This window comes from Thamnophis sirtalis, unplaced genomic scaffold (assembly GCF_051295495.1).
Source record: "Thamnophis sirtalis isolate CommonGarterSnake01/CBP01778 unplaced genomic scaffold, rThaSir2_p1.2 scaffold_3, whole genome shotgun sequence".
Lineage (NCBI taxonomy): Eukaryota > Metazoa > Chordata > Lepidosauria > Squamata > Natricidae > Thamnophis > Thamnophis sirtalis.
In genome coordinates, this window is record NW_028261383.1 from 128359719 (window position 1) to 128374548 (window position 14830).

At 39.3% G+C, this 14830-nt stretch overlaps 1 protein-coding gene across 7 annotated transcripts in view; it reads left to right on the forward strand.

Moving 5' to 3' along the window:
• Positions 1-14830, forward strand: part of CACNA1G (calcium voltage-gated channel subunit alpha1 G) — a 248541-nt gene that overhangs the window by 105770 nt on the left and 127941 nt on the right. For all 7 annotated transcript variants that reach the window (XM_087710029.1, XM_087710023.1, XM_087710026.1 and 4 more), the window contains exons 10-12: positions 2182-2367; positions 3870-3984; positions 4993-5148. In XM_087710029.1, the coding sequence (XP_087566155.1) occupies positions 2182-2367; positions 3870-3984; positions 4993-5148 (457 nt within the window). The remainder of the gene's footprint in view (positions 1-2181; positions 2368-3869; positions 3985-4992; positions 5149-14830) is intronic.

Below are 14830 nucleotides of genomic sequence, written 5' to 3' on the forward strand. Positions count from 1 at the left end.
AGACAAATGGCTATCCAACATGTTCTTAAAGACTTAAAGATATCTAGCTGGCCCCTTGCACATCTCTTTACAAAAGAATGAAAGATAAGATTTGTACCTGCCAGTGTAAGAGAAATCATTCGGCATTGAACAATGATTAGAACGAACTGAAGTAGAAAAAAATATGGTTCTCCGAAATGAAGACTACAATAGCAATAAGCACTTAGACTTATATACCGCTTCACAGTGCTTTACAGCTCTCTCTAAGCGGTTTACAGAGTCAGCCTATTGACCCCAACAATCTGGGTCCTCATTTTACCCACCTCAGAAGGTTGAGTCAACCTTGAGCCGCTCAAAATCGAACTCCTGGAGTGAGCAGTGAGTTAGACTCCAGTACTGTATTCTAACCCCTGTGCTACCACGACTGTTTGCATATCTGCTCAAAGTGTTGCCCAAATGCTAGCTATTGCTGATGGATACTACAAGACAGCAGACCCCAACCTTTTTGATATCAGGAATTGAGTTTCAATTTTTTCACAGACTTGAGGGTGAGGAAGGAGGAACGCTCAAACTAGATCCTGCACATGCACAGTTTCACTTACCCACTGCTACTTCCAGCTGTGTGGGCTGATTCCTAACAGGCCAAGGACCAGTGCCAGGCCACGGACCAGGGATTGGGGACCCCTATTATAAGACTATTGCCTTCTTACAATTCTTTATTTTAAAAGGACATTTGGTTCTCCAAGCACTGCTTCAATAAAGGACTGTACTGTACTCTGTAAATCAAGACATATGGATACCTCATTAACATGAATTCCCTGAAGAAAATGCAGGGCAAATTATATGTAGTTTCTATTTGCAGAATTCCAATCGAAGAAATCCATTAATAATGTTCCCCATGCAACATTTATCCTCAGAGCACCTCTGTATCTGCTTTTCTACTTCGGTGCATTTTTAGGGCACATAACAAAATCTGTTTGAGTGCATGCAGGAATTTAAAAAATAACAACAACTATGAATACCTTTCCCTGGTTGTTGTTGTTTTCAGAAATCCTAAAACCATTCAAAACATTGAAATGTATGCAATTCTTCACTGGGAGTGTTTTTATGGAAACTTCCTTTGGAAGTTCCTCAGCAATCATAAAGATTCAGATCTTTTTCTCAAAGATTTCCAACTCTTCATCTGAATATTCTCAGTTAAAGAAATATGAGCAGAAAAAGCTTTGTCAGTGAATGAATGGCCATATATAACAGGGCTATCAAGCTCGTGGCTCATGGACCAGATGCGTCAGTGGCTGGCCACGCCCACACCCAGTTTAGCAAGGGGGGGAGTCCTGATACATCATGTGACACCATCGTGATATACAACATCTTGCTGGGCTCTGTTTCCTTTCGGAAGCTAATTTATTTTTTAAAAAAATTCTTTATGATTGAAACCAATGTAAGAAAATTAATGAATATCATCCAACTAATTATTGATTTGGGAGATAAGCAGAAAACCAGTCTGATTTCTGAGTTGGAGGATCTACAGCCCTCCCACAATACTGCCAGCTTTATTCTTTTGTGTCTTTCTTCAATGTCAGAGTTTCAATGTAATAAAGAATTGCCTTCAGACGCTGAGAAAGAATTGCTAGGCTAGATTTCTCCCTCCAAGGAGATATTTAAATTCAGAGATAAAATTCTGAATCTGATGAATCCTACGGTCACTAGGACAAACCTCCAAAGACAACAGACGTGTGATAATAATACAGGTAATCCTTGACTTATGGTCACAATTGAGCCCAACATTTCTGTTCTTAAGTGAGATAGTTGTTAAGTGAGTTTTGCCCCATTTTATGACCTTTCTTGCCACAGTTGTTAAATGAATCACTGCAGTTGATAAGTTGGTAAACATGGCTGTTAAGTGAATCTGGCTTCCCCATTGATTTTACTTGTCAGTCATTTGGAAAAGGGGATCATATGACCATGGGACACAGCAAGGGCCATAAGTATGAACCAGTTGCCGAGTGTCTGAATTTTGATCACAGAATCATGGGGCAAAGATCGTAAGTGTGAAAAACGGTCATAAGTACCTTTTTTCAATGTTGTAACTTTGAATGGTCACTAAATGAACTGTTGTAAGTCAAGGACTACCTGTAATTAGCTCTCGAAAGCTAATTTATTACATTAGTATTAAATATATATTCTCTGTTTTCCCCCTAGTGTGTGGGAGATTGTTGGACAGCAAGGTGGAGGCTTATCTGTTTTAAGAACCTTCCGTCTTATGCGAGTTCTAAAACTGGTCCGGTTTATGCCTGCTCTTCAACGCCAATTAGTGGTCCTCATGAAAACAATGGATAATGTGGCCACCTTCTGTATGTTACTGATGCTCTTCATCTTTATCTTCAGGTGAGTTAATAATAATAATAATAATAAAAACCTCCTACCTGAGCATTGGGACTGTTATCAGAGGCTCTGCTCTGAGTGCTTTTCACATGCTGCATTTTAGCAGGTGAGAATAGATGTTTTTAACAATGTTCTCCAATTCTTTAAAATAGTCCACCAATTTCTCTTTTATTTGGATGCCAGACAGAGATATTTATAAACAAATAAAATTAAAAGTATTCAGCCTTTTAATTTTCCTGTACTTCTTAGATTATTTTGTTGAACTTCTTAGTGACTTTCTTTTACAGTATTTTAATTTATTATTGTTTCATTATATTTTGTTTTGGATTTATTAGGTTTCTTGCTTATTTCTGAAAACCTTTTCCTATAGGGCAACTAGTACATTTTAAATATGAGTAGATTAAATAATCATTTGTGATTCTAGGTTTGTTATATTGCAACTTCTGTGTAGCAACTGCCCCAAAAGCCAACACAGTCTAGGCTGCATAAACAGAGGGATAGAATCAAGATCACGTGAAGTGTTAATACCACTTTATAATGCCTTGGTAAGGTCACACTTGGAATACTGCATTCAGTTTTGGTCGCCACGGTGTAGAAAAGATGTGGAGACTCTAGAAAGAGTGCAGAGAAGAGCAACAAAGATGATTAGGGGACTGGAGACTAAAACATATGAAGAACGGTTGCAGGAACTGGGTATGTCTAGTTTAATGAAAAGAAGGACTAGGGGATACATGATAGCAGTGTTCCAATATCTCAGGGGTTGCCACAAAGAAGAGGGAATCAAACTATTCTCCAAGGCACCTGAGGGTAGAACAAGGAGCAATGGGTGGAAACTAATCAAGGAGAGAAGCAACTTAGAACTGGAGAAATTTCCTGACAGTTAGAACAATTAATCAGTGGAACAGCTTGCCTCCAGAAGTTGTGAATGCCCCAACACTGGAAGTCTTTAAGAAGATGTTGGATAGCCATTTGTCTGAAACGGTATAGGGTTTCCTGCCTTAGGCAGGGGGTTGGACTAGAAGATCTCCAAGGTCCCTTCCAACTCTGCTATTGTATTATATTGTATTGTTTTAACATGAAATTATCCGGATTTAAAAGGGGAAGTAATTTCTGCTGCAGCTCTGTAAATGTAAATCTGTAGCTATTCTTTTTTCATCTCTGTAGCTCTATTAGAAGTCATCAGAATTTGAAAAGAGATAAACACTTTTAGAAGCATACAGATCCTGAAGATTCTGATTCTTTTGGATGCCTTTGTAGTGTAGAAAATTTAAAACCCACTGGTTTGGCTTTATTCCCATATCCTGTGTGTTTCCGTATTTTTTATAAGCCATAATACAAGTTGCATAAATTGGCCATATCAAAGTTATTTTCTAACTTATTAAAACTGACCTTCATTTTCTTAAATGAGAGGGAACAGAATAATAAGGAAAGTGCTCCAAATATTCCTTAGTTTCAGAGTCGAATTCTTTAATCTCTCTTTTAACCTATTTTTCCTTGTTATTCAGTATCCTTGGGATGCATCTCTTTGGGTGTAAGTTTGCCTCAGAGAGAGATGGAGACACTCTCCCTGACAGGAAGAATTTTGATTCCTTGCTCTGGGCCATTGTTACTGTTTTCCAGGTAATACATCAGTTATGGTCCATAATTCTTTATTTTTCAATGCCTTTCATTGTAAATTGTTTTACAGCTGACGTTTTTGAAAACAATATAGTGAACATCAGTTGCTTCTTTATAGACCGTGTTATATATCAATAACACGGGTGTAGTGAAAAGTGAATAACAGATTCTAGTAATTAAGATATTAAATAATACATAAAGCCCTAGTATAAATTGATCTTCTCATTATGTTGCTGCAACCAAATACATTCCCTCTGTAGAAATAAGGGTGTACGTTGATTTTATGTGTTTGTTTTATATAGTGCCTATGTTCTTAAATTAAGAATGCTATTTAAAGAAAAGGGTATTTAGCAGCACAAGTTAAAGTATCTGTTAATTCTAACCCAGGCTATTGAACTTCCTTAAACAAAATTCTCTGAATTGTAAAAGACTGAGATCTGATTATCCATTTTGAACAAATTGCTATAGTCAGGAAAGTTGGGGGTGGGGGGAAGCTGATTATTTAAATAAAATATGGAAACATACACACACACACACACACACACACAGTTAGAAAGACACAGAGAAACACTTATTCCAGGCGTTTTCAAGTTGTTTCTTTTCTTTACTGTTTCTGGTGATGCTAGCTAGGCTTGAAAAACAGAGGCAGCCACCAGTTAGAAGAATGTTAGGGAGAATCAGCCACATCTGGCCAGAAGCAGTGAGTATTATGCATTACTCAGTCAGCCGTGAAGTTTCTTTAGCCACTAAAAAATTCATTACAGTCCACAAGGATAAGGCCATCTCTGCCACAGTTCCAATACTGGTCACACTGGTGAGACACCTCAAAAGGCAAAGAAGGCATAACAAGTTCTAAGTGCATACTATAATATTACCATTTTCAAAAATCACATGTATGCTTGATGCTTAGCATTGAGAAATGCAACAGTTTTACCTGGATCATAGGTTGGCAGAAAGCTGAATGCATTTTTAAGATTGTCTTATATCAAATGATTCCTGTTTTCATTCCAGATTCTGACCCAGGAAGACTGGAATAAAGTCCTCTACAATGGCATGGCTTCTACCTCTTCCTGGGCCGCTCTCTACTTCATAGCCCTCATGACATTTGGAAATTACGTTCTCTTTAATTTGTTGGTTGCTATCTTGGTGGAAGGCTTTCAGACGGAGGTAAAGCCTTGAAGGACGTCTTTGACTTATCTTTGATAACGAGAGTGTGGAGGGTTCAGAACCCCTATTTGTAAAAGGATTAGAATTTCCAAAAGAAGCAATTGCTTCAGTTAAAAAAAGACAGAGCCTTTGGTTGGTATCAAAGACCCAGCTTCAAGTGTTGTGAAAGAGCACATGATCACGCAAACACATTGCCTTTGAACCAAGCTTTGTTGCATTTAAGAGCCAAATTCAAAACTGCCTGATAAATATGCATGAGATGAGGGAGCCCATTGTCCCATTTGCTGCTATGTCTTTGTAGACATTTTCCTGCCTCCATAAAAGCAATGCATTGGCGTCTTTTATTTGTTCTATTTTTGCCTGCCCCTTTTGGATTGAAGCTACATCTTTCATTAACTAGAGTCCACCTTTGCCATCATTGCCAGGCAGTGGAGGGGGGGGGAGGAGGACATTTGAACTAAGCTTGGGATGGTTTCCACTTTTCAAGGCAGCCTAGAAATATTTTAGATAAATAAGGTCAATAAACTTGGCCTCTGTAATTTTACTGGCAAGCTAGTATGTTTGCATCTCGCAAAGGCTAGTTGCAATCAACCACTGGAATGGTTTGCCTTCAGAAGCTGTGGGTGAAGAGACTTGACAGTCAGTCTGAAATGATATGAGATCTCCTGCTCAAGCAGGATGGTTGGACCAGATGACCTTCAAGTCCCTTCCAACTCTGTTCTGTTCTTTCTCCATACTTTGGGAGGCAGCAGATAAGTCAGCCTTCAAGCAATAAAATCTCAAAACACTGTTGCAGGTCTTAAAGTGGCAGTATTTAACACAACCCCCAGGCATAAGTAGCACTGCTGGGATTATTCAGTAGCACCTAAACAAGGGCTTCTAAATCAAAGTGATTGGAAACCAGAAGAACAGCCGCCCTGTGCTCATGCGTGCATCAGAAAGATTATCTTCCGGTTTCCAATGCATGCACACCAACCAGCTGGTCTACGTGTGTGCATGCACACCAGAAACCAGAAGACCTGGTGGGTGGTGCACATTCGCATGCCACAAACCAGAAGATCATCTTCACGGTGCGCGCATGTGCATTGGGCAGCTGTTCTTCAAGTTTCCATTGCTCTTGCATGTGTGAAGATCAACTGGCCGGTGCGCTGGAACCCAGAAGAGCAACAGCCGATGGCTCGCGTGCCTGGAGAGATGGCTCTGCATGCCACTTCCAGCACGCGTGCCATAGGTTCGCCATCACGGGTATAGGAAGATGATTTATGGAAGCTTCCTAGGACAAAGTAACCATGAGTTCTCTGTTTGCTTAATCCTACCTTATTTGCTGTATTTTGTTTAAGTTCCTTGTACTTGGCTCTCTGCTTGGGCCTCCAGGTCCTAGCTATTTTTTTCCTCTGAGATAATATCAGAAGGAAGGGATACTGTGCCAACCCCACTGAGCAGTCAGAGGTTTGTGGAGTCCTTGGTGCTGTCTGAGCTTGGTTGATTGCTTGTTGACATGTCATTAACTGGCTAGTGCTAGAAGAGAGTAGGTTTTGCTCTCTGTTTATATACAGTAGCCTGCCCTGTCTGTTGGTTGGAGGTAGTTTTTTTCCTTGGTAGTTCTTTGAATAGGTTGCTGTTTACTGCTTGATTGCTTGTCTGAGTTGGTAATTCCTTGATTAGGGTATTGTTTACTGCTTGATTGTCTGGTGCGGCTCCTGGTGTTAATTCCTGCTTTATCTGGATATTGATAGCCGCTGAAGAGGTATTCTGGTTTAATATTTCTTTTTTAGCTTTTTTTGTTATCTCTTTTGAATGGTTTGTAAATGTTATTTATCTCTATGAGCCTGTTGATGACTGATTGGTCTGAGTGCCAAGCTTCCAGAAATTCCTTAGTATTTGGGATTTAATTTAGCCTAAGGTGCTGACAGTTCAATCCTTAAGTTGAAGTCTGAGGACTAAAACATATGAAGAACGGTTGCAGGAACTGGGTATGTCTAGTTTAATGAAAATAATGACTAGGGGAGACATGATACCAGTGTTCCAATATCTCAGGGGTTGCCACAAAGAAGAGGGGGTCAAACTATACAGCTATGTGACAAGCTAAAATGTCCCCTAAAAAAATTTAGGATCTGTTGTTATTTTGATTAGTGTTGCATGTCAATCTTTGAAAAAGGATTGAAATCAAATTTGGCGGCTGGGTTTGTCAGATCTTCAAGATAGACCAGAAATGGCATGATAGGGATTCAAAAAAAAAACAAAAAAAACGGCTATAACGTAGCATAAGAGAATCTTGAAATCCTGTCAGGATTTCTATGTACCATCAAAGAAAATCAAGGTGGGGTGACTTCTTCTTCATGTCACCCTTTTTCTCCTGGCTGAGTGATCTTTTCTGAAACTTCGCCCACCAGCTCCTTCATTTTTTAATGATTTGTTCATTCCTTCTCAATCCCAAGGCCAGACGTACATTCCTTCACAGGGCCATATATTCCATATACTATGCACTACAAAAAAAATAGTACTAATGGTCTTCCCAAGGAGGAAAAATTATTTTGTCTACCATAGTAATCTTTTAAAAGATTTTATTTTCCAAATCCCTTCCTACCCACTTCTCCTCTACAATCTCATTTCAATGCTGGTGACAGTTTTATCTTTGTGCCCTCAAGTGTATTTTCTTGACTCTGAAAACACTTTTGTTAATTTTAGTATAAGAATGTACTGGACCTTTCTGTTGCTAAGCAGCAGACATATATACAAAATACTGGACCCATTCTTAATATGCATGTGCACATGTCTACAATATACAGCTCTTTAAAACTTGGCCCTAGCTGATGCTTCACATTATGTGTGCAGAGGGCACATTGCTAGCAGCATTTCAGTGGGGCTTTATTTTCATTGGACCTTCTGAATGTTATCCTTTTATATTGCATAAAGTAGGCTATGCAAGGGAAGGGCTCAGTTTGACAAAGACTATATAATACAAAAATGACAGTGAGCTGTTAGATTTGTGCCCTGGAGACTTTATCTAAGAAAGAAACATAGGATATCAGCGAAAGAACCTTCTATCAGCGATAAAGCTTTTCTCCTGGGTGACTACATGATAACATTATCTGTGGAACATTTTTTTTTATTCGCAATCCTTTCATGTTCCCTACAGATTCTGTGCTTGTCTTTGAGAATTCTTAGTTTATCTCCTGTTCCTCTTTTGTGTTGCTTTTTTTTCTTGTAGCACAAAGCAACTAGCAAGGAATGATGGCAGGTGTCAGAACCCCCAATCTGATATTTTCCATATTATGTTGGACTTCAGCTCCTGTATCTCCAGCCAGCACCATGCTGGCTATGCATTTCTGAGCACTACAGCCAAACATCTGTCTGGGCAGCACTAAATTGGGGAAAGCCAGCTAAAACAACAGGATATCAAAGACGGGAGCAGGAAAATAATTTGCTTGACCTTCACTCAACACTCACAGACAGACATACGGACAGACAGACAGACAGACAGACAGACGAAAGACCCTGGTCATATCTTGGGCTTCAGTGTAGTCCTGACATTTTACTTTTTCTAACACACAAACACATTTCCACACACCAGTTAAAAAAGACATAAAATGGATTTCACAGTTCAGACAATCATATTTTAGATTGACTTCCACTTCTTCATTCCTCCCTTTCTGCAAATTAGCAGCCAACTAAAAATCTTCCATTAACAACAGATTCCCATTTTGTCATTAATGGTAAGGTAGCAGAGTAAGAAAGAAGTATAGCAGGAAAGTAGTAGGGTATATCAGCAGTATTACTATGTCTTTTGGTTGTTGTTGTTGCTCTAAAGTTGTTATTTGTAGATTCCTAGTATGGATATTAATATTGATTGAAAAGTTCCTACTTTGCTTGTGGGCCTATTGAATGGGATGATCAAAAGGGCTATTTGAAAGATGCTTTTATTTCACCATGTAACCTGAGATACATTGGTCCAAATTATTCTAATAGGTCTTCTTTTTTGCTGCTTAAGTGCAAAGTTTAGCTGACTGCTCTTTTTCAATAGTTTTCATCCACAAGGCATGTTAGGCTTTCTAGGCGCATTAGACTTGCTTTGAACCTAGAGCTCATCTTTTTCACCCTCAAATTTTTTAAAAAAATATTGGTCCTCTTGAACTGAATGAAAAGGTAAGCGATAAATTAATTGAATACATAAATAAATAAATAATGGGCAGCAGTGCACTAGAATTGAATTGCTGTATTCATAGTCAGCCATCTCTGAAAAGAGATAATTGTCTGTTTAACAAAGTAAAAAATGATCGAAACTGTCCATTTGTACAGCAAAATATGGCTGACTTAACAAGTATGGTGTCACTTTGATGTTCCAAAATGCTTTTTGTCTTCATCTAAGAAATGCAGACTTGAAGTACAGCCAGAATAATTAATCCAACTCCTTAAATCAAAGAGGGGACCGACTTTCTCAGTTTCCAGAAAGAGAAAATGTTTTTATTATGATTAAATATATAGCGTTTTTTATATTTGTCTTCTCCTAGGAACTGAAACTCACTTTCTTTCTTTCCACAATCAGATTCTGATTAGAAATTCTACTGTATCTCTAATTGTAACCTCACATATCTCAAGGGCATCAAGTTGGAAAAGGCTGTTATAGCATTTATTTTAAAAGTAATTGTCAGATGGATGACTATTAAATAACTGCAAATGTAGTTCATTTGTTAAAACTCCTAAAGCATGACATGCTGTATAAAAATGGAGTTCTACCAATTATTCTGCCAAATATAATTGGAGTATGCTTAAAGTAAAACCCATGTATCATCTTTAATCCATAAGAGTTTGTCTTAATATAGGAGCTATGGTGCAGTGGTTAGAATGCAGTATTGCAGGCTAACTCTGCCTACTGCCAGAAGTTCGATCCTATGGAGCTGAAGATTAATTCATCCTTCCATCCTTCTGAGGTCGATAAAATGAGGACCCAGATTGTTGGGGGCAATTTTCTGACTCTGTAAACTATTTAGAGAATGCTGTAAAGCACTGTGGAGTGGTATATAAGTCTAAGTGCTATTGCTACTGTATTAATATAAATTGTCTTTTATAATTTTGAATTATTACTATAATGTTTTCACTTAAAAATCCTTAAAGATTAATGTCCCTTGTTAATAACAAAGCATGGGGCGTCTTCATTTGAATGATCAGTAAGCAGGTACTTTGCTCTGTCTACAACTCTGCAACTTTACCCAAGGGTAGTATTGGGACAGAAGCTAAGCAAAACTGCTATAATACAATAGCAGAGTTGGAAGGGACCTTGGAGGTCTTCTAATCCAACCCCCTGCCTAAGGCAGGAAACCCTATACCATTTCAGACAAATGGCTATCCAACATCTTCTTAAAGACTTCCAGTGCTGGGGCATTCACAACTTCTGGAGGCAAGCTGTTCCACTGATTAATTGTTCTAACAGGAAATTTCTCCAGTTCTAAGTTGCTTCTCTCCTTGATTAGTTTCCACCCATTGCTTCTTGTTCTACCCTCAGGTGCCTTGGAGAATAGTTTGACTCCCTCTTCTTTCTGGCAGCCCCTGAGATATTGGAAGACTGCTATCATGTCTCCCCTAGTCCTTCTTTTCATTAAACTAGACATACCCAGTTCCTGCAACCGTTCTTCATATGTTTTAGTCTCCAGTCCCCTAATTATCTTTGTTGCTCTTCTCTGCACTCTTTCTAGAGTCTCCACATCTTTTCTACATCGTGGAGATGAAAACTGAATGCAGTATTCCAAGTGTGGCCTTACCAAGGCATTATAAAGCGGTATTAACACTTCACGTGATCTTGATTCTATCCCTCTGTTTATGTAGCCTAGAACTGTGTTGGCTTTTTTGGCAGCTGCTGCACACTGCTGGCTCATATTTAAATAGTTGTCCACTAGGACTCTAAGATCCCTGTCACAGTTACTACTATTGAGCAAGGTACCACCTATACTGTACCTGTGCATTTCGTTTTTCTTGCCTAAAAGTAGAACCTTACTGTTTTCACCATTGAATTTCATTTTATTAGATAGTGCCCAATGTTCAAGTTTATCAAGATCCTTCTGCATCTTAAGCCTGTCTTCTGGAGTGTTGGCTATTCCTGCCATCTTGGTGTCATCTGCAAATTTGATGAGTTCCCCATTTATTCCCTCATCCAAATCATTGATGAAGATGTTGAAAAGTACTGGGCCTAAAACAGAGCCTTGGGGTACTCCACTGCATACTTCCCTCCATGTAGATGCAGTTCTTCATGGCTTAGGACCAGCGTATCTGCGAGACTGCCTACTGCCACACACCTCCCAACGGCCGATAAGATCCCACAGGGTGGGCCTCCTTCGGATACTGTCAGCCGGACAGTGTCGGCTGGTGGGCCCCCGGAGGAGAGCCTTCTCTGTGGCTGCTCCAACCCTATGGAATCAGCTACCCCCAGAGGTCCGCACCTTACCCACTCTCATGGCCTTCAGGAAAGCCGTTAAAACCTGGCTGTTCCGGCAGGCCTGGGACTGTTGACCTTAGTGTTAAGGTCCAGCCCCAATTAGAACGTATGTGTGTTGTGAATTTTAAATTATTGTTTTATTTTGCTTTTCTTTTTTCTTTTTTCGTTGTAAGCCTCCCGGAGTCCTCCGGGATTGGGCAGCCTATAAATTTAATAAATGAAATGAGTTCCATTGAGGACTACACATTGAGTGTGGTTGGTCAGCCAGTTACGAATCCATATGGTAATGATGCTGTCCAACCCACATTCTTCTACTTTATCTAGTAGTAGGTTATGGTCTACCTTATCAAATGCCTTACTGAAGTCCAAGTAAATTATATCGACGGCATTCCTCTGGTCCACTAATTTTGTCACTTTGACAAAGAATGCAATAAGATTAGTCTGGCATGATCTGTTTTTGACAAACCCATGTTGGCTTTTGGCTATTACTTTGTTTACTTCTAGGTGTTCGCTAATTCATTGCTTGATTATCTTTTCCAGAATCTTTCCTGGTATTGAGGTCAGGCTGATAGATCTATAGTTTCCTGGATCTATTTTTTTCCTTTTTTGAAGATGGGAACCACATCAGCTCTTTTCCAGTCCTCTGGCAGTTCCCGAGTGCTCCAGGATATCTGAAAGATATAGTTCAATGGTTTTGAGATCTCGTTTGTCAGTTTCTTCAGAACTCTGGGGTTTAATCCATCCGGTCCTGGTGATTTGAACTCATCTAGGGTAGACAGGTGCTGACTTACCATTTTCTTCCCTATTTCAATTTGTGTTCCTAATCTGATTTTTGTGGTGCTGTTTTTGATAGGTTGGACTGTTTTATCCCTTTGTGTAAAGACAGATGCAAAAATAGCAATAGCAATAGCAGTTAGACTTACATACCGCTTCATAGGACTTTCAGCCTTCTCTAAGCGGTTTACAGAGTCAGCATATCGCCCCCATAGTCTGGGTCCTCATTTCACCCACCTCGGAAGGATGGAAGGCTGAGTCAACCTTGAGCCGGTGAGATTAGAACCGCTGAACTGCAGATAACAGTCAGCTGAAGTGGCCTGCAGTACTGCACCCTAACCACTGCGCCACCTCGGCTCTTAAAGGGAGAAAAATGAGTTAAATAGTTCTGCTTTCTCCCTGTTGCTTGTCACTTTCTTGCCACTTTCTCCCAGCAATGGACCAATTGTTTTCCTTAACCTTTTTCTTGTTTTTAACATGTTGGAAGAAGCTTTTTTTTGTTATTTTTACTTTTGTGGCAAGCCTTTCTTGATTGTGCGCCTTAGGTTTCTTTACTTCATCTTTTCAAGCTCGGGCTATTTGCTGATATTCTGCCTTAGTTATGTCCCCCTCTTTCCACTTTTTATACCTAACTTTTTTTCTCTTTCAATTTGTAAGAGAGTTCTTTATGCAGCCATGCTGGTTTCTTTGGGGAGCTGTTATTTTTCTTCTTCATTGGTATTGTGCTAGACTGAGCTTTTGTAATCTCATTTTTCAAAATTTCCCAAGCTTCTTGAGTTGTTTTCCCCTTGAGGATTCTCATCCATGGAATTCTTCCCAAGCTTTCTCTAAGTTTATTGAAATTAGCTCTCTTAAAATCCAAGACTCTAGTTTGACTTTGTTCTACTACTTGTGTTTGCATAATGTTGAATTCCAATATTGCATGGTCACTTTCCCCCAGGATTCCCATGGCTTCAACACCTTCTATCATTTCCTCTCTGTTAGTGAGAATTAAGTCTAATATGGCCAATCCCCTTGTTCCCTTCTCTACTTTTTGGGAAACAAAGTTGTCTGCTAGGTTCGTTAGGAACCTGTTGGATCTTCCACTTGGTACATAATTTGTTTCCCAGTTGATGTCAGGGTAGTTAAAATCTCCCATTACTATTGTGGTGTGCTTCCTACATACCTTAGTTAGCTGACTAGCAAAAGGTTCATCTACTTCCTCTACTTGGGTGTCCTGTAGAATAGACCTATGGCAATGTCATTCCTCCCCCTCCCCCAACCTTTAATATTGACCCAAATGCATTCAAGATAGTTCTCATCATTGTTGTGCTCTATTTCTGTAGAGATGTAGTTATTTCTGATATATAGTGCAACTCCACCTCCTCTTGTATTTGGTCTATTTCCTTCAGGATTGGGCGGCATATAAATTTTATAAATAAATAAATAAATAAATAATTTAAATCCTTCTAGCTGTATGTTCCATTTGTGGGTTTCATCCCACCAAGTTTCTGTAATGGCAACAATATTATATCTGCCCGCATTTACTTGAATTTCTAATTCACCCTGTTTATTCCTCATACTCTGTGCATTGGTGTATAGATATTTGAGTCCATTTTGATTGACCCTGTGTTTACTGTCTACATAACCTGTGTTATGCCTGACTGCCCCTATTTTCTTGCGACTTGTATGATTCATGCACATGGTATGGCACTCACTATTAAATACTTGGTTTTGCTTGACAGCAGGAGTGATAATCTTACCCGCACAAACATCTATGCTCTTGGTTTGTACTTAAGTGTAAAACCAGAAAAAAATCCCAGGGTTGCAGCCAAGGTTTAGACATGTTAAAAAGTCCCGAAAGATAGTAAGGGCAACCACTCCTGTACTTTTGCCAACCCTCCCATCCCCAAATTTATGTCTGGGTAGTTATTAGGTTCTAAGTTTGTCTTAAGGGATCTTTAAGCTGCATAGGGAAGGAGAAACTAAGGTACATGATTGGACATATTTTAACCAATTCTAAGCTATGGAGAAATGTTATTCAAACACTACAACTTTGTAAAGATCCTCTTGTCCCTTTTTGCCATATCCCTTTGGTTGTTGCAGAGAGAAACAACAGGTTTCAAACAGATAGATTTCAAGATTTACTGTTTTAACATACAAGCCATCAGGGACGTGGAGTCACTATAGGCAAGGGAGGCGGGGCCTCACCAGTCTCCTGAGGGAAAGGAAAGGATTTTAAATAATTTTTTTAAAATAATTAAAGCCAGGGTAGTTGCTACCAGATTTCAAGTCACAGTGGCTTGGTGTCTGCTCTCAGTATTAACTAGGAGGAGGCCAGAGAACTTGGGGCCTCCTTTGCATAAGGAATTTTTTGCCTTTTAAAAGTTAAGAAAGAGTTAAAAAGCAAAAACTTTCATATGCAAAGGAGGCACTGATTCTCCCGCCTCCTGATCAGGGAGCAGCGAATCATGCCTTATGAGCACGCTTACGTTGAGC